Source organism: Accipiter gentilis, chromosome 32 (genome assembly GCF_929443795.1).
Source record: "Accipiter gentilis chromosome 32, bAccGen1.1, whole genome shotgun sequence".
NCBI lineage: Eukaryota > Metazoa > Chordata > Aves > Accipitriformes > Accipitridae > Astur > Astur gentilis.
Genome location: NC_064911.1, coordinates 8,772,327 through 8,799,819, shown reverse-complemented (window position 1 = coordinate 8,799,819; position 27,493 = coordinate 8,772,327). Strand labels below are relative to the sequence as shown.

General features: G+C 42.4%; 1 protein-coding gene across 1 annotated transcript in view; it reads right to left on the bottom strand.

Moving 5' to 3' along the window:
* The window catches only part of ABCG1 (ATP binding cassette subfamily G member 1), a 55,506-nt gene extending 28,467 nt beyond the window's left edge, over positions 1 to 27,039 (bottom strand). The window contains exons 1-2 of the mRNA XM_049835213.1: positions 26,879 to 27,039; positions 23,592 to 23,835 (exon numbers count right to left, since the gene is read on the bottom strand). Of these exons, the coding sequence (XP_049691170.1) occupies positions 23,592 to 23,835; positions 26,879 to 26,920 (286 nt within the window). The 5' untranslated portion in view covers positions 26,921 to 27,039. The remainder of the gene's footprint in view (positions 1 to 23,591; positions 23,836 to 26,878) is intronic.
* Between the last annotated feature and the right edge of the window lie 454 nt (positions 27,040 to 27,493).

Below are 27,493 nucleotides of genomic sequence, written 5' to 3'. Positions count from 1 at the left end.
GCCCAAAACTCCATGAATTTTTGCTTCCATCTACCTAACTAGCACAAGAACACAGCACTCTATTGGTAGCACTTGGTTCAAACTTAACCAGAACACCTCAAAGCCTGAAAAATCCAAATGTGCTTTGGAAGATTAGATGTTAATCAAAAGCTAAATGTTTGAGAACAAACTTTAAAGCAATTTTTTAATTTTATTTGTGTGGGTGCCTAAGATTTGACTTCTATCAGCGCACTTCCTTTGTGCTAAACATATCAGCTTAACTTCCTTCTGTGGCAAGTCAGTAAAACATACAGTAAATTGCAGCCTAAAGAGATCATGAGCCCCTTGCGACATGAAATCCCTAGTTACTGTAGGCCATGTTGCATAATAAAAGAGAATGCATCGATGAGAAGATGGCAATCCAGATGAGAAACTGAGTTCTAGACGAGGCAGAATCTTCAACCAAACTGTAGATTATAAAGACTCTGAGAAATTCCTTTAATTTCATTGTTCTCTTAGATACCTGGACTAGGTATTAAACTTATGCAAGACATTGGATCTGACAGTCCACACTGTGCAGTCAAACAAAAAAAAGCCCTAAGTAAAGATTTCACTCTTCTGAAACTTTGAAATGAGAGTTGCGTGCACCATGCTCCTTCTCTATTATGCAGGCTGCTCATCCCTTTATTTTAGTATCTGAATACTGCTTTTCTTCAGAATAACTAATTAGATATGACAGTCTGTTAGGCTGCAAGCTCTGCAACCCCCTAATTTTGAGTCTGAAGGTTTAACAGACTATGCAACCTCACTCACATTGTCTGGCTGTATCACATCTCCTGGCCAGGCCATGTTTCTCTATAAAAGATGGGGTTTACATACACAGAACCTAAACCACCAAGTAACAGGAGACTGAAGTGCTTGCAGGTGGACACAGAATTTACAGACTTTCTTGAAACATGCATTCCTCCAACAGTATGGAGGAGCAGAACAGGAGTCAGTAGCATCGTGGGCACACCTCCTTGCTTCTGCAACTATTGATTACACTTCCCCACCATGCTGTGAGATGAATGGATTTTGTACTAGTCCCCTTTAAGTCTATGCTCTTTAGTAACCTGTCAGTGCAAACTGAGCCAATAACAGGCCCAGGTAACTACTAGACACTCTTCTTGTTAAAGGAACTAGTCCCTCTGAACAGCTGCTCTGAGCCTTTCCTTGTATTTACCTTTTCTGTATATCTCCCTTTATCTGATCCTACAGCAAGGTTACAGCCTTCTACTGAGGTTTTCAGGATGATTACGATTATTATGGGTCCCGCCTATTAATTTTAATCAGATACGTCCACGGTAAGATTCGGTTCTTGACAGTTTCTCTGTTGAATGCTTCTGCCTGACAGAGTTAAAGCTGTTCATCTTCCATACACAGGCACATGAAGCCATATGTCTGCAACTGAGGATAGAGAATCGCAATTAAATGGGTCAATGAACGAAAGTAACCTTCAAACATGAATGCAAATAAATCTGTACTTGCAGTAAGACTTGATGGCTTCAGAAGCAGTATTTACATGTTGAAGCATTTAGAGATCTGGGGCATAGATTGTACTTAGCCCGCACAGAAAATAGCTACCCTAATTTATCTTCAACCCTTAGGAAACATGAAAGAGGGAAAAAAAGCACGTATGAATGATGCACCGCTTCATCCTTCTTCTGAATCTAGTGGAAATATATTTCCAAAGCAATATCCATAGCCTAATCCTTGTTTGATAATTGCTTTTTGCTGTCTTTTTTTTAATTGCCTTTGTTTCTGTTACTTAGGCACGCAAGAAAGGTCTTTCCTGACAAAAGAAGACCCAACACAATTTGAAATGAAAGCTGACACATTCCCCCGAATGACAAACTGAAGTCACGAGCCCAATACATGCATTTACAGATGAAAGCTGTTTACGTATGCCAGTCAGGCAGAAAGCAATTTCTCATAATTGCAGAACCTTTATACCTCAAAGTACAAATATTATTATTCACAGTCTTACAAACAGAAAAAGCCAGAACCCTTCCCAACATCCCTTCCCTTTTGAAAAAAATCTTCAAGTAGGAGTTATTCCAAAATAGCCCAGCAGCTGTTATGAACTGAACTGTCCCATCTGCCTTCGTTTCAAAGTGCAGATCCAGCTGGGTCACTCTGCAACAAGGGAGAAGAAACTCTTCCTCCCTCTGAGAAGACTACTTTGGGTCTTCTGTGTTGATGTTCAGAGTCACCACATATTTTACTGTTGTTCTCTCCCTTACTCCTCCCAGCCTCTACCTACCCATGTGCACACACAGAGCAAGAAAGCGGGAAGGGAAAAAGGCAAAAGTAAAACTTATCTCCCTCCTCCTACCTACCTGTGTAAGGGCTTGGGAAGAAGGCCCTGGGGCTTTCCAGAACTACAGCAGAAGCAGCTTAAGTTATGTAGCACCTCGTTCCTTCAAGCACGACCTGATGGCAGTATTTAGTCTGAAGAGCTTGGGGTGTAAAGAAAAGCTTTTCCTAAAACTTCTGTGTACACCTTTATCACAAACTCTAGGTTAAACTGGAATGTGATGAAATGCCTCCTGCAAATTGCATAGGAGGAAAAAACCATACCTTTTCACAGACTATTAGATACCAGAGTTGTTCAAAACGCAGACTTCTGCGATGATTTACATGCTCAAATGACAAAATTTTGCCTCTAGCCCTTACAGATATGAGGAGCCACATTTCTTGGATTTTGAAAATGTTTCAGTCCTGGTCACTGCAATTTAAAAGCTGGCGCAGCATTTGACCTTTTAAAAAAAATCACAGTTCACAAGTCAGCTTCAGTAACTCAAAATATTACATTTGACTCCAAATAAAAAGTAGTTTTTCACAGCAGTCTTATTGAACTGCAATAGTGATGAGTTTGTTGCAGGAACTTTGAAGAACAAGCAATCGCTGAGATCCTTGGCCACGCGACCTTCCGAACAACTGCTGCACATCCTTCTCCTGCCTCCTCCCACCCTCTCAAACCAATTCTGCACTGCAAATTGCAAGAAGCATTTCCACCTCCTCACATCCCCACTGCTCCCATCCCATTCCCTCCCACAAGCAGGCTGAGGAACACTTGGAGCCAGGAGGACCCTTTGAAACACACTCAGAAGCAAATATCAGAGGTGTTTTAAAAAGTAAATTTTAAATTCACACATTGAGTCTTTAATTCTACTATATACACCCAGGAGCAGAGACATGGATAGAAACTTCAGTGATTGGCCTCCAAAACTGGAAAAGTTCAGTGAATGAGAACAGGAGTCACATTCAGAAGAACCACTGAGGCTGAAGAAGCTCCTACAGCAGTGGGACATCCCTGTGGCCTGCCATATGGATGGCCAGAGCATGTGTCCTGGGAGACTTTTATTTTCAGAAATGGCCATACTGATTCTGCCCATTTCTCCTCAACACTCTCAAGACTTTAATGAAATAGAAACACAGGATAATGTATTTACTTTATTCTAGTACTAATCTAGTAACAGATATAACCTATGATCCTGAATGTAAAAATAAAGGAAAACCTGAAGTGTGTGCGGAAATAAACGCTGGATTACCTCCAGTTCTTGCATTTTACTTAGAACAACTGTGTTTTTATCTCTCTTCTTGAATATTTACACTGATGAAGTTGCCCAAATTAAAATACTTTTCGTTGTCAGCAAACTAAATATAAAATCCTCTAAACACCACTGAACTAATTATCATCTTCAGTAGCATGTCAGTGCTGAATATGTTACAAACAAAACCCACTGCACAGGGCCTTGCTGCTTCTGGAATAAAAATGAGTTAGAATGAACGCCTTTCAGCAGTCTGATTTCTGCTTTTTTCGGAATTCGGAACTGGAGAAGTTGGCAGCCTTGTGGGGACATACATCCACTGAACTACCATAAACTACTAAATTTCCATCTGTTTTAAAAAGCTCCAGCTGACCTACATTTTGTGTTATGGATTAGCTGAAGCTTACAGAGTAGCACAATCAAAGCTTGACTCTTGCTGCTAACTATATATCCTAAGCAATTAAATGTTTTATCAATAATATGTCCAATGTAAAAAGATGAGTTTTCAAGAGGAAAATTCTTTGACATTTCACACACAAAACAGAAATAATCATTTGACAGATGCACTTAGATTGCAGTGTAAGTATCATCAAATTGATTAACTTTTATTTCACATACTAAAAAAATTCCAATGTACACATTAAAATTATTTGAAATTTTAAAAAAAAGGCTAATGAACTTTAATTCATAATTTTACGACATGGTAAAATAAGGCATCAGAATCATTCAGCATTTTGGAAATCCTATCTTTTTTAAATTATCTACAAAATGATTAGTAAAGCAAGTTGGGCAACAATAACTCATTTCACAAAAGCATGATTTCCACCTCAAGTTTCTATTTTGTTCTTATTCTGAGGCAGAGAGAAAATTAAACTTTGAGGTTTGGTGGTAGATTTTTGGGGTTTGTTTTTTACAAACCAGTAACAAGTCAGTCCAGAGCCCAGGGGAACACACTGAGATGAGGGTGAATGAAGTCTAAGTCCTTGAGTCTGATCAAGAACTCCAGCTTGGGTCTCTTACATTGTCAAGTGCCCTGGCCATCAGTGCAATTGGGTTTTCTCTCTTCCTAACTAGAAAGTTCTTGACCTAAGAAATCCCCATGAAAATGTAGTCAGAAAAATATAGTGAAGAAACAACATGTTTCTACTCTGATGCACTACCATTTTCCAACAAAAAGAGGATTTGAAGATTTCCAGAGGGGTTTTCATTACAGGCTCATCAGGAGACCCTCTGTGTTAACAGTCCTTTCACTTACTCTTTATCTCTTCATTGGTTCATTTCCCAGAAACACCTGTAACTTCTTTTGACACTTTTTGTCCTTCTTTACAATAAGGTTATTCAACTGTTCAATGAAAAGGCAAGGGGTAAGCTATGGACAGACTTAGGCTGGATGTTGACTGATCCAACTAGTCTATTGGGATAGGAAAAATCTGGTAGTGAAAGCAGTTGCTTCCTGACAAATTGGAAGTCCAGCAAAAGAAATTAGCTATGTGAGTGGCCTGAAGACTCATATGTATCACTAGTAAGAGAGACTCACATAAAGAGTGTTAGTCTTCTCACATTATCCTAATTAGGTGTCCCTGTAAACCATATTCCAAAATACATGTTTTCCAAAGTCAAGACAACATGTTTCTACTTTTTCCTGACCACCAACTAAACTAACAATGACATTTCAAAAAAATGACGGTTGGATACATTACCAAAAAAATGAAACTTGACTTGTCTCTTGAGGTTTCTTTATTCTCTTACTGTATGACTTCTACACAACTGGTCTACCTATTCTTAACATACTTCCGTAAGTCATTTATCTATGTTACCTATGAACACACCAGTACACACAGGTAAGAAAAAGGAGTCCTGGCTGTTTAAATGGTTTTCCTCACAAATACTGTCACTTTAAATGAAATAATGAAGAGACATAGTTAGAACAATAACCATGTCACCTCAAAACACATGCTTTGATCCTAAAAACCACAGGCACTCTCCAGACTCAGTTCCTGTAAAACAACACAGAACCACTAAAATCAATACAGCAGCACAGGTTTATGCTATTTTCAGTAGCTGACACAGTCTAAGGGATCAAGAGCAGGGATTCATGACAATCCAGACACACAGCAATATTGCAAAATTCAAAGACTGGAAGGTAGAAATCTTCCATGTAGGAATACTGATATATCAGGAACTCAAAATCTCAAGATGGTGTTTATTTTAACCAGCTGCAAACATGTACAATGTAAATATTTGCATGTGAGCTATTCTCCTAGGTCTGGCTGGGAGAGAGTTAATTTTCTTCAGAGCAGCACCTACGGTGCTGTGTTTTGGATTTGTGTCTAAAACTGTATTGATAACGCACTATCTTTTGGCTATTGCTGGGCAGCACTTGCATGAAGTCAAGGCTTTCTTTTTTTGGAGCACACTTTGTTGCGCAAGAAGCTGGGAGGAGACACAGCCAGGACAGCTGATCAAAGTGATATCCCACACCATGCAACATTGTGCTCAGCAATAAAAGCTGGGGGAAAGAGGAAGGAAGGGGGGACATATGAGGTTACAGCATCTGTCTTCCCAAGTGACCCTTCAATGTGCTGAGGCCCTGCTTTTCAGAAAGGGCTAAACATCTGCCTGCTGACAGGCAGCAGTGATGAAACTCCTTATTTCACTTTGTTTGTGTACACAGCTTTGCTTCACTTATTAAACTGATCTTGATCCACAAGTTTTCAGCTTTTGCTCTTCTGACTCTCACCCTATTCCAGCGGGGGACACTGAGAGAGCGGCTGTGTGGGTGCTCAGATGCTGGCCGGGGCCACCCCACCACAGCTATTCCTCCTACTAAATGTGGTGAGTCATTTGTTCTGCTCATTTTGTATGAAATGATCCATTGACTGTCAGTGAAATCTTTTGTCTGTAAAGAGAGCCTAGGCTGTTGTCTAGCTTGGACACAGCCTCTTACACAGTAGAAACCTACAAGGACTCAGATGAATCCAACTGTCAAGCCTGTCTCACTGCTATGAGATGCTGAAGGAAAAATGTGGTCTACTATCTATTAGGTATAACCGCCCATGCAATCCATGTTTTTAAAAATATCTGATATACCTAAGTGTAATTTAAAATCTCATTGTAAGATGAACAGCTTCATTACACACAGTGATAAAGCAATTGCAGTCTGCCGGGCTACAGACAGTCCTTCTACAGACAGTGCATTCAGTGCCACACAGGAGATGCACAAATTCAAAGTTTTCATGCAATTTTTTCTAAATGTATGTGACAGAACAAGGGAAAGTCATGAAAGTTGTAGCCTGTGTGCAAATGGAAAATAAGCACATCTCTAATATTGCTAGTTTTCAGTCCAGTGCTAGCTAAATGCTTTTGATCATTATGTGCAAGTGATGAATGCACCACCTGTGTCTTTTTTGTCTTTGTACCAACAGGTGAGATTACATTATGCTGATAAGGGCTGCAACAATCCAGATAATGGCACAAGTACAGAACATTGCTCTGTCAACAAATCACATTTTCAAAATATTACCATTTTTAAAAATTTCTGTATGTACATGTTAAAACTGAGTCACCACTCTACTTCCAATGAAGACCTGAGCTTTTAAGCTCTGCTATCTGCCCCCAACAGATGAGTTCCCACTTCTGTATTTGTAGTATTTTTAAGAGTTCTTGCGTATTTTACAGTTGATATTACTGTTAGTGTCGAAACCAGGACAGTTAGCACAGTAGCTTCCACATGTCCTGGTCAGACTCATGGTCCCATGTTCTTAGTCAACTGACATCAAATATTAAGATCAAGATCTTGGAGCAGGGACAGAATCTGATCTACTCTATCCTTCCCTCCCACACTCCATTTATTTGCTGTTGATAAATTGTCCCAATGAAATGAAAGGGTTTGCTATAGTATGTTTTCACACAGGAACCCAAAGCACTGCTCTAAGACCCTTATATGCCAGTAAAGCAAAGGTCAAACCAGGATTAGTTTCACATAGAGTGGTAAATTCAAAACTTAATCAAACCCACAGTTTGGCTTTGCCCACAAAAATCCCACCATCTGTTATGTTAGAAGAATGCTTGGGGAAACTGCGCAAGACATGCTCTTCTAGAGCAATATTTGCTGAACCTAAACCAGAAAGTCATTTCAGAACTGATGCAGAATGAAAAACAGAGAATGAGGCATGAGTCCCAACGTATATAAACCCCAAGAATGGGACCTATGAACTGTGTAGCAACAGCCCCAGCTGCAGTATCTCCATATATTTAAACTATCTTGGCCATTTTCTGCAGTAAGGCAGAGCAACTACTGGGTGACAAGAGTCCTTGTTCAGGTAAAAGACCTTTTCTGGCAACTGGGAAGAATTCCCCACTCCCTCCTATTCCCTCTCCATCCAGCTTATCTGAATCACAGCTCCAATTCCCTGATAAAGGCTCCTTGTGCCTGTAATAAAATAGCATGGGTGATTCAAAACCAGCAGACCCTCTCATCAGGGTCTGACCCACTGAACTGCAGTTGAGCTGTTCTGTCTCTGCCCCGGCAGCCCAGGGGCAGCGAAGACAAGGGTCACCCATGGGGACTGGCCAAGAGTCAGTGATTTGGGGGGCAGAAGCCTCTTTAAAAGCAATGCGTGTAAGGAGAACATGCAACTGCCTTTGGGGAGGTTTACATCTGTTACTTTTTCCATCTTACAAAGCCGCAAAGAAAATGGTGTAGGTGGACGGCTGAAGATTGTTCTTCTCAAAGGCTTCCTCCTGAAATGGGTGCCTACGCTTTAATACTGACTAAGCCACAGGGCTTTGCTTCTGATCTAATTAGATAATGATACTGCGATACAAAAGGAGAGGTTAATCTTGACTGTATCTTCAATCTCCTTTCCTTGTGTACAGTTGTAAACACCCTGGAAGCATTTGGAGTCACTTCTTCCTATGTGTTTTAGTGTCAGCACTTGCACAGAATGACTACAAGTGTGGATAATTAGGGGAGCTGGAGAAGAAGAAACAGGAGAGACAATCTTTTAAAATGCACTGGGTAATTCACACAAATCCTGAGGTGTATTAGTGCCAGGGTGGCTAGCAAAAAAGACAATGACAACAACGCAGCTGTTGCCACCCCTATCCCACTACCCTCATCCCTGTGAAGAAGCACTCCTGCTCACACCTCTGAGGTATGTCAGGTGTAAGAGGTACACAGTGTGGATCCTCTCGAGGCTAACCACAACCAGACAATATCCTCACCAGCCCTTTCCCTTCCCCACATCAGAGGTGCTCCGGGAAGGCAAATGTAGCTACAAGGGAACATGGACATCCACTGTGTGCACAGAGCTGTTTCTGGAAGTGCCCTCCATCTGCGGAACTTGGGTACTATTTGCCTTCCCCAGTGCAGTCAAAGGACATTTCTAGCCCCCAAGAAAATCAGCCAGAAGAACATCTCTACCATATTCCCATTCTTTGCACCACTCTCTCAGTGGCTTTTGCAAATTGAAGCACATGTTCCCATTAGTTTACATAAAATGTTGGTATTTTCCTTCTGCGCCCCAAGATACACACTCCTTCCAATTTTCTGTCACCAGCAAACCACTACTGAAACATACAGAAGTAGCACACATTTATCTGGCATGTAAGCATACTCTTTTACATCCAGCAGGAAAGCAAATTGCAATAATGCTCAGCTAATAAAGAAGGAAATTCAGACAATAATGCTGGCAGTTATAGACAGGCAAAATTCCCCAAACACGTATGAACTGAACCCACCACTGACACCCATGAGAGCTCCAACCGATTCTTTCTTACAACTTCTAAAGAAAACAAGAACAAAGCATAAGCAATCTGATTATGAGAGAAATGACCAAGAGTAGAAAATTACTCAATTTATGTAATGCAATAAGTCCCTATTGAAAAGCATCAGCAAAATGCTGTCTTTTCTTTATACCATTCTTTACACCACTGGCATTCAGGTGGATAAACCAGCTTCCATTTTACAGTCATTTTTCCTACTATTTTAGCTTTTTATGCTGTTAATCCAGTACCAACAGACTTGAACTACTTCTAAGCAACCAATATTCTTTTGCTTTTCACTTTAAAGATCAGGTTGTTACTGCTTTTCTATAATTGTATCATCTTGTCACTACAAAGGAGGAGGAATACACACCTCCATAAAAATTTTCTCTTCAAAATACTTGTTATAATGATACACAGCCAGTTTTTGTACATAAATAAATATACCTGAGTGTATATATACACACAGGTATATGAAAACAGAAATAATATGTATGTGTATATATACTCATACTTACACATATCTATATAAATATATTAAAGGTATCTATATATATACATTATATTGAACGTATTTATCTATATATATAAAGACAATGCACATACAATATACTCACAGATTACTAAAAAGAAAATTTAGAAGTCTTAGTAAGAAGCAATACATTACTCTTTGCACTCTGAAGGGGAGACCTCTGATGCTCTGAGACATGCCTATATTGGATGATGTCTGCTGACACACTTCTACCACCATATAAACATGCCTTGCACTCTCATTTGTAATGCTGAGTATCTATCTGGACAGGAGTTGGAATCCAAGTCAGGACAACTTTTCTTAGGTTAAAACTGTGGGTGATGGGAAGGAGTGGGAAAAAGAAGGCCTTTGCTTTATTACCCTGGTAGTCAAAAGTCTAGTTTGGCCCAAACAGCCTATTGGTTGACATTCAACACTGACATTTCACATGAACTGCATTAGCTTCTGTATTTTTTAGAATGCAGTTTTAGCAGTAAACCATACTAATGAGTGAAAAAGCGTCTTTTAGGTATTAGGCCATACTCTTCCTTCAGCAAGCTTTATTCATATCAGATAATTTCTATCAGGGATGAATGTGGTCCAAAATGTTCTATCGTAAGACAACACTCCTGGCAGACTGTCAATAACCTGTTCCTCCGGTAAACTACATCCATTATGCCACTGTGGTGATTTCAAGGTTCATTTGGCCCTGTACTTTTAAAGCTATATAGTATGAACATCTGAGATGAGTTGTAGGTTGGCTTGGCTTCCAAGTTAGTTTTATTTATTGCAGAATGTGCCACTTTTTGCCCCAACTCACTTTGCTTGGGGAGTTTATTTTTACTGCCTGTCAATACGAATCAAATGCTGAGTGTTAAAATGCCACAGCCATGCCCTGTATGGAAAGGGCTGCTTTATTTTGATTTATTTGGTTGGTTTTATAATGTGTACATGGCATATTTAGAGTATATGGGATTCAGGAGACTGATGCTAATAGTTCTGTTTGGAGGCTAAAGAGTAAGTACGTTAAGTGTTACTATGCATATTCTGAAGTTTCATCTTTCTTTTGGTGTTCCCAGTTGCCATACTATTACTGGACAAGAGACAATCATTCTCTATGAACACCTAGTCTTAAGTGATCCCAGAGTTCATGGACTTGTGACTACTTCAGGTATTTCTCCTTGAGGTGTACAATGTCCTTCTCCTGGACAAGAAATCAAACAGTCAACCTTCTTCATGAATGTCTGTCAAGTTCCTCTGACTGTTTTTGATATAGCAGCTCGTACATACAGTCATAACTCAGCCTTTAAGATAGAATAACCTGATTTATTATAATCACAAGTGGCAGCAACTCGATTCCCTATTTGCAGTTACTCACAACTCTCCTGAAACTTTCAGATGTGAGGGTGAACACGTGCCAGTGTGAGTTCCACTTCAGTGATGATCTATATCACAAGGAAACATCCCATGGGCTTAACCAAGTGACTGGCCAGCCACATGATTTCATTTATTTTTAAATAGAAAGCTTAGAAAAAAACAAAGCAACCAAGAAGGTCTAAAAAATGGTCTTTGCTCAATTACGTGATAAAAGGCCAGTCACACTGAGCACAGGGACTGAGTCAAGGCTCAGAGGACCAGCCCTAATGACTACCCAGTGCAAATGCAGCCCCTGCAATCAGCCACTCTGAAGATGCTCAAAGGAAAAGGACAGGACCACTGTTCCTGGAGGAAAGCCCACCAAGATGTGTCAACAAGGAAACTCTCCCTGGAATGCCATGCAAGCGAGAGGGGGCAATGGCCTGCTGGGGAATAGGACTTACCATGTCATGCAGGGGGAACAGAAGTTTGGGATGGTGTAAAACCAGCATGGGGTGGCTATGGGAATTACTCAGAGTGAGAAATACTTACCACAGGATGTTTAGGGGAATTACCAAAGGCAGGGAAAGGGATGGATCAGACTGAGGAGGAACAAGTGTAAGAAAATATATGGAAAAGGGGATTAAAGGGGCCAGACGCATGTGAACAGGCAGCTGGCCAGTACACCTGCCTGACCAAGCCCTGTTCTTGATCACTGCAGTCCAACCAGTACTCCTGCTAAACACTATTTCCAACTATCTACTGTGTGAATACACTCTCTACTGTGAGCCAGTGTGCATGAACACTAGCAAATATCATGATGGACTCACCAGCGAGTAGCAGAAGTTTGTGTGTCAGCCACTGGAGTGAGAGGTTGCAGACCTCAGGGCTTGTAGGTCCAGGTACCAACAAACAGAGGAGACCAGATTCTGGGCCAGGGACTGGATTGACAAGAGTGTCCAAAACCCATGGGTGGAGAGACCTGGCTTGTGTGCTTGTAAAACCCACAAGGAGCCAGCGAGGCAGAACAGCAGTGAGCCATCAGTGTAGGTGACGTCTGCACAAGTGCCGTCTGTGTTTAGGTGGGTGCTGTAAAGGCACTTTTGTCCTTGTGCTGGTCAGTATGGCTGGCTGAGTGTACTGCATATATAGCTGTGTGCATCTCCCTCTTGGGAATACATGCACTGCCTTGTTACTAAATGGACCCATAAATACAGAACTGAGGCTGCTACATACCAATTGGGCTGCAGCAGGAGGCATCCCCTCGGGTCCTGAAGCTCCAACAAATTTGGCTACTGCCAACAGTCTTGTTTTACAGTCACCACAATTAAAAACTCCTGCAAACTTCTTGTGAGGAACTCACAGTTCTGATTACAAAACAGATCTGACCCAACTGGTTTTCAGAAAGGTCTCTGATCCAGCATTTGCATGCTTAATATTTTTTTACTGTCAATTTGTTCCTCTGGGGCAAATTCTCCTTCAATTAATTCTCCAAGACTCAGGGTCAAAACCAAAACCCAAGAGAGTAATTTTTCATGGCTGACAGTGCAGAGATGGACCCCTCCACATTTGTCCTTGTCTTTCTGATACTCACATTTCTCTGGTGGCAGCATGACCTTCACCTCTCTGAGTGGAGAAGGAAAAGGAACTCAGTCCCAGACAGCCATGCACAGGCTTCAGCTTTATGAGCCTCAAATAGTTATTTTAGATGGTCAGGCCTCAATATTCATATTCAATAAGCTGGCTGAAGTTTGTGGCTTTTTGACCCAGAAAAAATAACTGCCCTTCCTCTAATAGCAAATATTTACCTTCGATCCCCTTAATTGTGTACTCATTTACCAATTCTAGCCCTGTCATGCTGGTGCTATGAGAGTGTTTAATTTCTGAACCACTTGAGGTAATAGCTGGATCATGACTAAAAAAATTATACTAGCCATGCTCTTTCAGTGCAACCTCATCCATTTGTCTGCTTCCACAAGCATAAAACAGATGCAACAGGGCAGAATTTTATAGCATTGCTTAACAAGCATATTAAAACCTTCAGATTTTTTTTTTCTTCAAATTTCATATTAACTAGGTGCATCACTTCATTTGAAATTCCTTTCTTCTCTTGTCTGGCATAAAAGCCTACCCTCCGCAAGAGACAGAGCAGAGGTTTCATTCTCATTTACCCTGGAACTTGACCATTGCATGTTCCACCTTCTCCTCTACCCTGTAGATGTACTGCAATTATAAATAACATTTGTTATTATTCTAAACATGCAAAGCAGAAAGAAATATGATTCTTACACAAAAGATGTAGGCTGTAGATACTAAACGAGAGGCAGATGGTACATTATCTTGTAATGCCAAGGTCTCTGCCATTTATTTTTCTTTGGAACAGATACATAAGAAAAAGTGAACAAACTAACAAGCGGTTAACTCAGTTTAACTATTACGTAATTCCACATACTTCTGATAAGAATTTGGACGGCTTCATCCCTATCCTCTCTGAAAAGAATTAAGTCTTCAAAGTGCATCTGTTTCTCCCCCTGAAATCAGCAAAGTCTAAATGAACTGTAAATGAGAATACAAGCTTAAAAGCAACAAGGAAGTCCAATCGGGAAATGCAGTTACAAAGGTTCCCACGGGGTGACTCAAGACATATAGCAGCATGCATCTCCAGCCACACCATTTCCTAGACAGAATTATTTTGTCCTCATTCCAGAGACACTTACAGAGCACTAGTCCTTCTGTATTTTATACTACCACTTACATTGTGTGTCAAATATTCATTCTAAAATCTTTTCTAAGAGATGAAGTATCCAAAGGCCAAATTAAACTCAAACATCTGCGCTAAGGCACATAATTCACAAAGGAGCCATTTTCAAATATCTGAATAATCACCAATGGGTATTTCAACAGGGTTCCTGATAATTATTTCAGGAACAAATGAAATACAAAACATCTACTTGTAGCAAGCTATTGAGATTCAAATAGTTACTGAAAACAATCAAAATTGCTTGGTCCTCTATGTATGTGCTGTGACTCTTTTCCACCAAACTTAATATGTTGTTTTGAGGATGAATAAGTTAAAGAATTGGTTGAAAAGGACAGCAATTCTTCCATACATCTTTTATTATACCATAACTACTTTCCATGTATTTGAAAGTTTGTGAAAAAGTGACTACATTTGGATGGATTTGGGGATCCTCAGTCTTTCAATTTCCTAATTACCATAGACTTTGATATCAAGAAGAAGATGCCTCCTACAGCATGGTCCTGGGCTTGATGAGGAGGACTCTGTCAGTGCTAGGCACTAAAGCTGTGCTTGTAAATTATCCTCATACTAGAGAACTAAATTTTCCACAGTCTAAGTAAGGGCTGGTGGTTTTGCTGTCCTCTGTACCAATGGCGTTAAAAATTGCTAGCTTCTAGGTTCAAAGCTGGCACAGTAGGTAGCCAATCTGAACCACTAACATCTCAGCTTCTTACTGTACCAACGCCTTTGATAGAGAAAAAGACAGATCTTGTGCAGAAGTCTCTGATACAAGATTTGGTAATATAAAATGCATGTGATATCTTTTGGAAGTAATACCTAAAAAAAGAGGGCCATTTTGTCATCTTACATGGATGTCATGTTTCAGCAAGGTCTTTTATTAAAGTTCTTAAATAAATGAATCTGACAAGAAGGTAGATGGCCAGTTCTCAAATAAATGAGAAAGCAGATAAAGCAACAGGAAACAAAAGCATAGGAGTCAGTGGTCAATCAATGATGAAAGCTTACCCCTGAGTCTCAGGGAATCTTTATTGGGCTATGTGCTGTTCACCTTCCTCCTGCATGGTTTGAAAAAGGATGCAAATAGTGAAGTGACAGCACAGACACCAAAAGCCTGCTTAGGTTCAGAGAGCAAGTGAATGATTTTACAAAAGAAAAATCTATCGAGAGCTAGTAAACACAAAGATACTACACCTAGTTCAGGAAACCCGAGCTGCAAGTTGCGAGAACACAAAGAAATACTACTACACACTTGGCTGCACTTGACCTCTTCCCCAAGCATTCAGCTCTACCTGCTGTCAGAGAAGGGACACCAGGCCAGGTGGGTCTTCTCTGACTTCACATAATGGCAAGCTGACCTAAACTCCCAGCTTATTTTTGTCAAAAACTCAGTCTTATGTTAGACATATATCCTTACACACCTCAAGAGTATGCAAGTCACAGAGGTTCTGGGGATAATGCATGGCCTTTTTGGCTAATGCATTTAGGTTTTGCCTCAGGGACTTTCATCTTGAGACTGAACACCCACCCTTCAGTTTGCAGTGCTTTAATTTTAAATCCAGATCAGTTCATTCCCATGTGCTAAACTATCATGTAAATTTTGCTGGGATTCTCCTTGCGTATTGTTTGGACTAAGTCTTGAGATGTTCTTTTTAATAGTAAGACCAAACACTGTTTTCTAATAGAGGACAAAAGTAGCCACCAGTTTAACGGGTACAGTTCTAAATTATAATGCAGTTGAGTATTCCTTGTGAGGGTCTGCCACATTTTGAGTAGTATCATGTTCCCTGAACTCTGTCTTCCTAAAGCCAGCCAGTTTACCTACAAGAACAATGCTGCAGGGAAGCGTGAAGTAATTAATTTCTTAGAGAATACAGAGCTGAACTCTGAGATATTAAATCCCCTGACAACAAAAGAGCTGCCTTAGTAATCAGGTAAGTTTAGAGCCCATGGGCTTCCAGAAGGCACTTTCCAAAATGGCACGTAAATACACCAGCAAAAATGGACTCCAACAGCATTTTTACTCTTGAGCCACCTTCTATTCTTGGTTACTTTTGTGATTTCTCTTTCCTTTTACTGAGGTTATGGAGAACCCTGATCAACCATCTGATGGCTGAAACATTAAATTGCAAAATGACTCTTGCTTCATCTTCCTTCAGACTTCAGACTTATCTTCAGACTATGGACCAAATTATACCTTGAAATGTGAAAAAAGTACACCCCTATGATGGTGCATGCTGTTTCTATCTCCTCAACACCTTCAGCAAGACATGACTGCGTATGGGCAGAGGACAGCAAAGCATTTCAGCAAATCCCACTCAGTGTACAGAAAATTGTAGTGGAGGGCTATCAGGGTGAGTTACAACCAGCCCCCAAGACATGCTTACTGTGAGATGGAAACAGCAGAGACCATAGCTCAAACTCCCGACAACTCATCATCACCACTGCCATCACCACTTCCCTGGCATATAAATTCTGAAATGTTTTAATTGGTATCTCTCTAAAACTTCCTTTCTCAGCCAGAAGTTTTCACAACAGCAACTAATAAAATTTACTGTATTTAAACATTAGCTAGAATGAAAAACAGTCAGGTCATTGTAATGTTTAGTTTTAATAAACAATATAGCAAAGAGAAAGAAGAAAAAGATTTTCTACTCACACAAAGACTCAGTGACCAAAACTCACTGAGTCAAACTCAGACACATTTCCAAACAAAGCTCCACATAAAAAAAAACCAAACAAACCCACAACAATAACAATGGGTTCCGCATGGAGGAAAATAAGTAATGCTGAAGTAAGGTCATACTCAGCTGGGAAACAGTAGAAGGATCAGACGAAGGGACTGACCAAGGCTTGTCTCCAATGTCCTTTGGTTTATACACCCCATGCAAGAGGACGCTAGGAAGAGTTATATAGCACTTAATAAAACACTGTGAACTATTCCTGTAACAGCGACTACTCAGTATATTTTTACCATCTTGAGACAGCTTAAGTGTTAAAAGAAAAACTGCACAGATTTTATCAAGGTTGAAATATGCATTTAGAAATCCTCTGCTAAAAATCCTGTTTCATTTTCATTAATTTCGCTAATATTTTAAGTCACTGAAAAAGAATCCACAAAATATTTGCTTAAACAGCTTTTTACTAGCATCGTAGCTCATTTCAACCAGCTTGTTTATTCTTTCTAACATATGGATCTTAATTTGCATACATCCCGCTCTCCAAGATACAAACACGCTCTCAGACAAAGCAGGCAAAAACGGACGAAAACAATACCACCCATCTGTCAGAGAAAGGAAAAAAAAAACCCACCAACCCCAAATACCCAAACCCTCTCTCGCAAAGTGGGTTTTGCTCTTTACTGTTCTGCATCTTTTCCTTCCATCTTAGCAACAGCGCCTGGAGCAGCCAACCAGGGCCCGGGCGGCGGGCGAGAGCATCACCGCCGGGTTACTGCAGTGCATTGCCCGCCAGTAACCGCGCCGGGCGAGACCCAGACCGTGCATGCGGCACCTCTACCGCAGTGCACCTGCTGGGGATGAGGACAGGCGCTTTTTTTTTTTTTCCCGACTTCTCCAGCAAGGATTAGCAAATAATTTAGGGCAAATCCTCCCCTCCTCACCCCCCCCCCTGCCCTTTTTCATTTAGGTCTTTGGATATCTCCAGACGGGGTGTGTGTGTGTGAAGTCTTTTGAATGAAGTCAGAGAGAGGAAGCAGCAAAAAAAGCCCAACTAAATAAAAAGAAACAGGTCTGACCAAGCGCACATACCAGAACTAATTTGTAACAGAGCACCAAAGCAAATCAGCAAAACCCAGCCTGTTTAAATCTCTGCTGACGACCTGACAGCGGGTTATGTTTCCATCTTACGCAGAGATCAGTATTAACATATACAGACCTCCTAGCTGAAATGTAGGTATCTAGCTGTTCTGATGACACTATCTCAGACTGTCACGGCCACTTTTCACATTTCATGAATATCAAGCAACCTGCCAAAGACCCCGTGTTTCCCCATCGGACACAACAGAGCCATCCAGAATAAGCACGGTCCTTCTCTCCTTCCACTCCTGCCGTTTGATGTGCTGAATCTGAAAGCTGTGAAGCAACAACGTCGTGAGAAAAGACAGCACCTCTCTGGCTGATTGTTTCCACACGGTCTGAACCATTAGAACAAAGTGAAAATAACAGAAATACCACATTTTCGGCTGAGCATGAATTTCTGTATTGCTACTAAACCACTCCGTAAAAATACCCAGCCACATTTTGACCGGCTGGAGCCCGTTCTCTCAGAGGTTACTAAAGACCAAATCCTACCAGAACTTACACTCAAACGCGGCACAAATGAGTCATTACAGTCCTAAAAATAACAACAGAGAAGTTTCCAACTAAAATGCTGCCTAATTAACCATGAATACTGACAAGTATGAGGAAAAAAAAGCAATCCCTGAGTTGTGGAGTTCTGAAAGCCAGTATCTTCCTGGATGCTCTCAAGCTATGTAGGAACAGTATTTCCATTTCCATTCTACATCATAACAAAACCACCTAGAAACAATAGAACAAATGTCCTTTGGTGCGTATATAGAATGTAAGCATCTCTTCAAAGTAAAGCTGAATGAACTTGACCAAGACAGAAGGCTCCGAAGTACTTTTCATGCCCTCTTCATATTTGGGACTGTCCGTAATTTTATCCCCAAACCACTCATTCTCTTCAGATTACTATATGGCGCTTTTAGCAAAAATGGCAGTAACCTAAGGCACTAACTTTTCTCCAAAATCCTCTTGCAAACAGTTTTCAGGCAGTCCTAGTATTAAAACCTATGCATCTATAATTTTCCTATAAACTGGTAAAACCAATATGTCTCTGTGGTTTGCATTTCAAACTGCAGTTTAAACAAACAGTTCAGAAGCCAAGGTAAGATCCACTTTCAGATCTCTTTCTCAACCCTCAGATAAATGACTTTGTGACAAGACAGTGAAACTTTGGTCACATTCTGTTCTGAAGCTCTGCAGATCTTGCTTTTTCACATTTAAGGAGCCCACACTGGACCTAATGCAGGACTCTCCTCTTCCTCTTCCCCTCCAAGCCAGCTGGCTCCTTGTCCTAAATGAAAGGAGAAGGCATTCTTGGACTAAGTGGCCCTATTATTTCTCTGTGTGATGATGTTTCCTTCTTCTGCCTTTGCCAGTTCATCTTAATCTTACAACACAATGTCTCTACTCCAGGAGTCCTGCAGCTTTCTTAAGCAAATCTTGAACCTTGCTGACCCGCAGGAGACCCCTGGGACATACTTGAAGATAGGCTGGATTCAACGACTGAGACACATTTTCAGTTCTGGAAGATCCTTAATCTCACATGATCTGGATCAAGTCACTTATCAATCTCTTTCCTTCAAAACTAAGAAACAGTTGATTCTATCAGTTGACTAACTCCCTAAAAGCTTTATAGGGAAAACGCTGAAGTCATACGAGACCTTCTGAAACTTTTACCTCTGTAACCTTTTACAAAATCCCATATAGGTTAAGAACTACTGAAGGGAATGGGTCACATACAGGTGCTTTGATCAAGGACTCACCTGCCAGACTCCTCCCCTGTTAATACCACTGACTTCAAGAGGAATTACACCATGAATCAGGTCGAGTCATACCAATCTTTGCTATGAATCTGATAAAACGTCATTAAAATGAGTAGAGCAGCATTTATCAGACAAATCTGAGGATGAAAATGCCCTTCCTCATTTTTAAAGAGAAAATGAGATTTAATAGATAAATTAGGCACTTTAAGGCTAAGACACAAATCAATGAAAAATTCTAATTTGAAGTCTGCTATGGCTTATTTAGCTTCTTTTCTGTTGACAAGCAATGCAAATTCACACTTCTTTGTGCTTTGAATAAAAAGTAAATGATGTTACATACGATGAGTTTCATTGTCTGAACAATAAAGCTAAGTACAGAACACAATGGCAGCATTACTAATTATTCCTCCTTTTGTTAGTTTAGAGCCTAATCTTAACACTACTTTGCAATACCATTTTTACTGAACAGAGTACATTTTTTTGTTGTTTCTCTTTAGCTGAATTCCTCTCCCAACAAGCTGGCACAAATTGTCTTTGCAAGGAAACTATATTTCTCCTTCTGTGATCCAACACTCATGAAAGTTTTAACTAATTCATTATAGTCCTGGAGAATGATGTAGAAATAGCAGAATTTTTTCCAAGTTCTGTTTCAGAATAGAAACACCATTAATTTAAAAGGCACATTTTCATAACAGCATCCCTTATCGCTTATTGCCATGACCAGCACCCAAGAACAATGTGAACTGAGACACAATTCCCCTTTTTTTTTTTTTTTTTTGTACTTTCAGGAGTGTGTTTTCTGCTACTTTTCCCATAAAAAAGTGAAATTTAAACATTTCACACCACAGCATGAGAAATCATTTTAGCACAGGGAACCCACAAGGGGTATAGAGCTACAACAACCACCAGTGTTTGGAAGTACAATAATGCCCTCCTGTTGAGCAGACAGATTAAAACCCACTGCAAAGTCCCAGTTTCCCCTGGAGGAGAAACCAGTAAAAGGCATTCAGAATAGTTTTATGTGAAATGCAGTCATCTACAAGCCCATCGGTTTTAAACAGAATTATTCCAAATTACACACAATCAATTCTACTTGCAGAACCACTAAAACATTTCAAGGAATCTGATAGTTTGGTCCTTACCTTCTTTTGAGACGATCTAGGCAATTTGGTTTTCTATTTCTCTGAAGGAAAACCTCTTCTATTAAAACCAATATATTGGCTCAGTCCCTGGAGTAGGGAACGTGGCTGGGAGGAAAGTTTCTAGAAGGTTTCTATAACCTGACTAGCAATTCACTTAATCATAGAAGGAAGGGACCTCTGGAGATCACCTAGTCCAGCCTTCTACTCAAAGCAAGATGATCACCAACACCAGATCAAGCAGGCTGTGGCTCTGTCCAGCCAAGTCTTCTAAACCCCTCTGGCATGGAGAAAGCAAGCCATCTCTGGGTGACCTGTCGCAGTGCTGCACAACCTCCTGGTGAACAGATACTTCCTAATGTCCACCATGAGCTACCCAAACTGCCACATGTGGCCACTGGCTCTTGTTATGTATCATCTGCCGCTACTGACAGGAGTTTGGCTCTACTGCCTTTTTAACTGCCCTCTAGGTTGCTGTACGCCAAAATGAGATCATCCCCCAGCTTCTCTTTCACTAGACCAAGCAAGCTCAGCTTCCTCAGTGTCTCTTCATAGGTCCCCTGGCCAAATTTTTACCCCTCTGACAGACCTCTTCCAGCTGCCCAGTATCTCTCTTGATCTGGAGGGCCCAAAACTGGATACAATATTCCAGTAGTGCTCTCACCAATGTTGAGAAGGGTAACAACTTGCCTCCATCTGGCCATGTCCTCCAAAGGTTTACCCTACTTGCAGTGAGAGTACACTTTGGCTCATAGTCAGCTTGGGATCAACTGTACACCTTCAAGTCTGTTTTAAATCCTTGCCTAGCAGAAGAATGCCAAGACTTGCTGGCATGCCTCACAGCCACTCAAAGGCTGTCCTTAGTGGTCCAAGGAAAGACATATGGTGCAAGACCAGGTGAGGAGGGGAGAATTTGAACTCCTTCTCACGGATAGCCAGGAAAGTTTAATTTCCTCTTTCAAATCTAAATGTAGTAACAGTCATAGCCATGCCCTAGAGCTATACACCTCAATAGGTCCTTTTCAGCAGCAGGCCATTTTGCCAGGATGTGCCATTTTGTTCAAGCCAAGTCACTCAGGCATGTCAGCAAATGTGGACAGAGGTTTTTGGTATAGAACTCCTCAATCATTTCTGGCCAATGAGATGCAGTCAGAAAGCTCAAGTTTTTAAATCTTACATGAGACGCTTCAGCATAGTTCCATTTCTTGAGGGAAAAAACTTTAGTGTTTGAATTTGTTGTGGTAAGATAAAAAATAATTCTGCATGTATAAAAGTTGCTGCCAAATCAAGTTGTTCTCCGATGGAGAGTATGGCTACATGCAATTTTAATAAATAATTAAAAGAAGGCAGGTGTTGTGTACATACAGTTTTCGTGTTGAAAAACCCATTAAATCCTCAAGTCTGCACATCCTCCAACAAATGAATAGGCTGTCCACATACAGTAGCATTTCCATAGTCATAACTACAGTGTTTTTCATACCACACATTTTTAGACTATTAAAGCCTTGGTGGTGTGACAATGACACAATTTCCAGACAGCAGCAATGTACTTTGTGAAACAATTTCAAGTGGAACCTTTAAGCCAGTGCATTTATAGATTCAGAGCAAGTGCAGATATCAACTGTGGCTCAGGTGAGTGGTGTATTGGCAGGGGCTTATCTCTTAAAAGAACTAAAGCACACAACCATACCCATTTACCTTACTAAGAGAGAATTCCTTGAGGAAGAGCAACTATGTCATTTAGTACACAAATTCTCCTGCAGATTTCAGTATTTTCTTTAGAGCTTACTTTTTTCACTAGCAGGAATTTATCGCACGACCTAGTTTTCCTTTCAGAGATGACTAGTCACACACACACAAAAAACCCCAAAACTCTCAAGGAAACACATGGCTACACAAAGCAGATGAAGGTATAAAAGGAACAAATGCAAAGCAGATGAAAAAGGACGGAGCCACCGTACACCCACCTTTCAGAACTGGAATAGACCAAAAGCATATCAAGAAGAGAGCTGAATATGCCCTCTTTACTCCCATCAGTATATCAGCACCAGAAGAATTGTCTCAGAGTCAGCTATAAGTGAAACTGGATTGTGAGAAGAAAGTGGTTAACACTCCACTTCCTTGAGATGCATCCAATATCTCTATCATTTTGGTGTGCCCTGTGTTGTAGGCTGTAAACTCTTTGCTGTGTATTACTAGCAAAGTAGCTAGCAAAAGAGCATTCTGGGCTGACTAAACCTCAGGATTCAGTCCTAGCAGTGGCCAGTGATTTAATCAGTTAAAAGAAATGGTAAGCTTAGACAGACCCATCGTAGAACACCAAGATGTGGATGGGCTGACACTCCTCTAGCTCACATCATTTACTTCCAAACACAGCATTTTAAGAGAATAATTTTTATCCTGGTTTCAAATGCCTTCTGAAATTCTGAGATGCTTGCTGTTCTGAAAGAGTACTAAAAACCCAGCCATTTCACAAAACAGCCAATGGCAAAAGTAAAAAAAAAGCATCTTCTTCCCCCCCCACACCTTTAAACTACTGCATGCTCTACCACCCTCAACAATAAATTGTAGACATGCAAGATCATAGGACAGATATTTGGCAGCACAGCAATACTGTATTTACTTCAGATACTTTAGAACTGGGAGGGAAAAATAAGCAGTTGTATGAACTACTGTATCTACAGTTTCTTGCTGTGCAAGGGGCCATACACCCCACTGCATCAGGCTCTGGGAAAGTTCACCGGTGTCGGCTGGGTGGCAGTGGGTCTATCAAGAAGCCAAATAAAAAGCAACTGTGAAAACCCACTCCCTTTACTCACTTTGCTTCGCCATCCGCAACAGACTCTTTCCACCTGTCATGACTACCCACATGGGCAATAACATTTGTATGCTAGCCAAAACATTAAGATTTCCTTACCTTTCTTCCTCCACCACGGCCCTTCTTGGATAGAGTATGATAGTTCTTTAAACTCAATATTCACAGCTGGTCTGCGGGGTAGGTAGGAGAAACGATGAGCTTCTGTCAGAGTATTGTCCACTTTTTTTAAATGTCCATTCATCAGTCGAACATCTTGGTTATCTGTGCCATTTGAGACCACTTCATCCACCGAAACACACACTGACTTTGGCTCAGCCATGGTACAAGCAGAATTGCTGCCGTTCTAGAGGAAAGAAGTTGGAGAATGGACAAAGTTCACAGACTTTTGTTTAGGAACACGTTTCAAAACCTCCTGCATCAGAAAAATTATTATTTAAATAACACAAGAATCCAGCACAGTAATGTGCTGAAAGGGGAAAAAAAGAAAACAGTTTTTTGTTTGTTCTGCCAGTGTCTTGACAGAAGAGGTAAAAGAGCTCTTGGACTTGCAGCACACAAAGGACAGTTCATTTAGCACCAGTTTCCCCTCAAAGGGTATTTACACAGCAAACTAGTATCTTCAGAACAGAGTAGCTCTTGCACCAGATTAATACATTTATAAGTTCAGTCCCCATTGTATTTGGTTTCTCATGCACTCAAAGAATTTGGTTCTAGCTACTCTGATTCCACTTAGCTCTTATTCCTTTGGATCAGCATATACTTATGTAAACGTGAAACTGTACAAGTTATATTTCTGTGAATTTTAAAATGTACTATTTTGTGCCTTAGTTGCTGCTGCACTGATAGTTCTGGGGACTCTGCAACTTGGAACAGTACAACTTCTTTCCTAGAGGTCCGTTAGGAAATCACAGCGCCTTCCACCCAAATTCCTTGCACACTTTCCTTGCTTGGCAGTGATCCCTAATGGAAATCTTATCAGCTACATAAACATATTAAACCCAGCTCCAGTACTGCACCATTGACACTGTAAGGTCAATGCTTTATGCTTACAGCCATACCTCTTACTATGCTTTGCCAGTCGTAGCACTCAGTACAATTCCACTTGGCAATATTCTTTCCCCTCCTCTCCTGACCATGACAATGGCCTGCTACCTGCCTGTCTCTTCTTTTTCATTATGTACACAAAATCTGAACTTTTTTCTGTTCCTTTTACCTGCATGAGCACCTTGTACTGATATCAACAGGCTGTGTGTAAGGCCAAAAGTAAAACAATCATGAATTTTCTTCAGCTAAACAGAATTTTAAACAGTTCAGAGGCTGTTCATTGTCATCTGTTGTTTGGAGTATGTCATAAGCAGGGCCCAACATCTGCAAAGTTGTCTATTAGAAAAATCAGTACTTTTAATGTCGATGTGTATTGGAAAAGACTTCTGTAGGTGGCTTATGTGCTGTCCCATCTACCTAACAATCTACATGCCCCCAAAGGTATCTCTTGGAAGGCATACGTGCTACTCTATTTTTCAAGGCATCGGTGCTGAACACCCCCAAACAGAGAGCTACAGGTCATGCCAGTGTCTCCCCTTACTTGTCCTCCAATACAACTAAGAAGTCAGATTGCATCCTTTTCACTGTGCCATTTTCATCCTTTCTGTCATGGTTACTGGTCTTCCCATTTATGTTGTAAAAGCAGTGCTCCTCAGATCGGTCACTTGTCATGAGTGTTGATGAAAAACATTAAAAAACCAGCCCTACATAACCACTGATGAAAAATATTTTAAAAAATCGTCCTATATAACTATAGCTAGCGTCTTCACGTTCTTCATGCATATGCCCCAATTCTAGATGTAAAAATCAGCTCTGCTTGCCACATTTTCTCACGAAAGAGGTTTTAATTGTGCTCTCAACTTACTCAGACGTCAGGTATCCAGTAACACTTACTCCCAATTTCTTAAATAGTTGATTGTAATGGTATGTAATTTGAACATAATAAAAGTAATGTGAAACATCTTAGAACTGAACAATTAAAGTAGTGGAACCTCCCTCCTCCCTGAAATATAAGAGAAGATGAGTTATCAATATTCTTTCCTCAGTGTTTTCTGTGGCACTCATAAGCTGTTTGGTTCAGGGGAACCACGAAGCACCTTCACACGTCAGAGGGAATAGACGAAAACTACCTCTCAATGAGCAGGTAGGTCACCTTGAGTATTCAGGTGACAGTCAGAGCTTCTCCAGTTTAGATCAATACAAAAAAGAAATCCTTTGGACAAGGTCCGTGTTTCTGCCTACTTAACCATCTGTGAGTATGAAGCCAGAGACTTTTGTTCCCGAGACATTAAACAAACCGTTCCAATCACACAGCGGACCCAAACGCCTGTTTTCAGCAGAGGGTGACGGAGTCCTGCCAGCCCTGGGTCCAAACCCACCTCCTCCAGGGACCCCCTGCTACGGGCGAGGATTCCCCCCAAGAGACTGGGGCGGCACAAATGGCTCCCAGTCGCGGGACCGTCTTCGCTCGCAAAGAGGTGGGCAACTCCCGTGGTTACCACCGCCACAGAGCCCCGCGTAACGGCTCCTCGAACACACCTGAACCCCCTTCGTGTGTCTGCTAACACCAACTGACCGTCTGTTTCCCCACTGACATACCCGATGCGCACCTACACCCGCGCACGCCAAACTGGTGTCCATTCCAACCCCCCTGCCCACCAGGCATGACGAGCACACGTTCTCAGAGACGGCGCTCGCATCTTCCTCGGCCCCGTACAGTTTTATTTCTCACACAGTTTTATCCCCCCCCTCCCCGCAAGGAGCTGGACTGCTTCCCGGCGCCCAACGGGCACGGCACCAAACGCCCGCCCGCTCACAGCGGCAGGACGGTCCCACAGGCTCTGCCCGCTCCTTCCCTCAGCCGCCTCCCCGCCGAGCCTCTGCGTGTCCCCGTCCCCGTCCCCCCCCGCTCCCGCCCATGTGCCGCTCGCCCCGGGTGTTATGCAAAGGTTACGGTCCCTCCGCAAATCTGTTTGGAAAAACGGCGGGGCGCAGCGGCGCAGGGAGCATGCTCGGAGCAGCCGCTAATCCCCGTCTTAGCTACAGCCCGGAGGTAACCAGCGGTCAAGCCCCGCCAATGCGCCGCCCTCCCCTCGCACACCCCGCCGCCGATCGGGGGCTGCCCCGCACCCCGTACCTGGCACCCCGCGGCGGGACGCAGCCCCGGGCCCGCTGACCGGCCCCGGTTTTCCCTCAGGGAGCGCGGGAAGGCGCCCCTCGGAGCCCTCCCTGCGTCCCCCACCGCCCCGCGCCTCGCCCGCCCCGGCCGCGCAGCCCCATCCCGCCCGCCGCTCGCCGCGGCCCCGCCGAGGGAGGCAGGGGAGGTGCAGGGCGCGCCTTACCAAAGCGGTGCCCAAGGAGAAAGCCGCCATCAGACATGCCATGTGCCCCGCTGCCCGCCCGGCTGCTGGCGGCGGCTCCCGCTCCGCCGGCGCCGCGCCGAGCCCTCGAGTGCCGCCTCTCCGCCCGGACTGGCTGCGGGAGGCAGGCGGGCAGGGAAGGAACGGCCTCCAGCCGCGTTGGGGCCGCCTCCGCCCCGGCCCGCCGCGGCAGGTACGGCCCCCGCCCGCCCCCGCGGCCCCCGCCGCAGGGCTGGCGAGAGCCGGCGGGGCCCCAGCCCGCGGGTGGCCGCTCCGCCGGGGGAAGCGTGGGCAGCGTGACCCCCGCTGTGGGCAGCAGCCCGTCCCGCGGGTGGCCGCGGCTTTCCCCTCTATGGAAACACCCGGCAGGCGCTTCTCCGGGGGCCTGGGGGCCGAAGACAGACCACTCTCTGGGGCATCACTGAGGAGGGCTGCCGAGCCTTGCCTCCACGCTCATAATTGGCACAGCTCGCGGCCCAGCTTCCTAATGAGCTCCCGGAGGGGACGTGGGATGGCATTCCCTGAGGAAACTGGGAATCGAAGCGCCGTCTAATTGCGCCTTGTGCCGTCCCGCCCGCGTGAGGACGAGATGGCTCT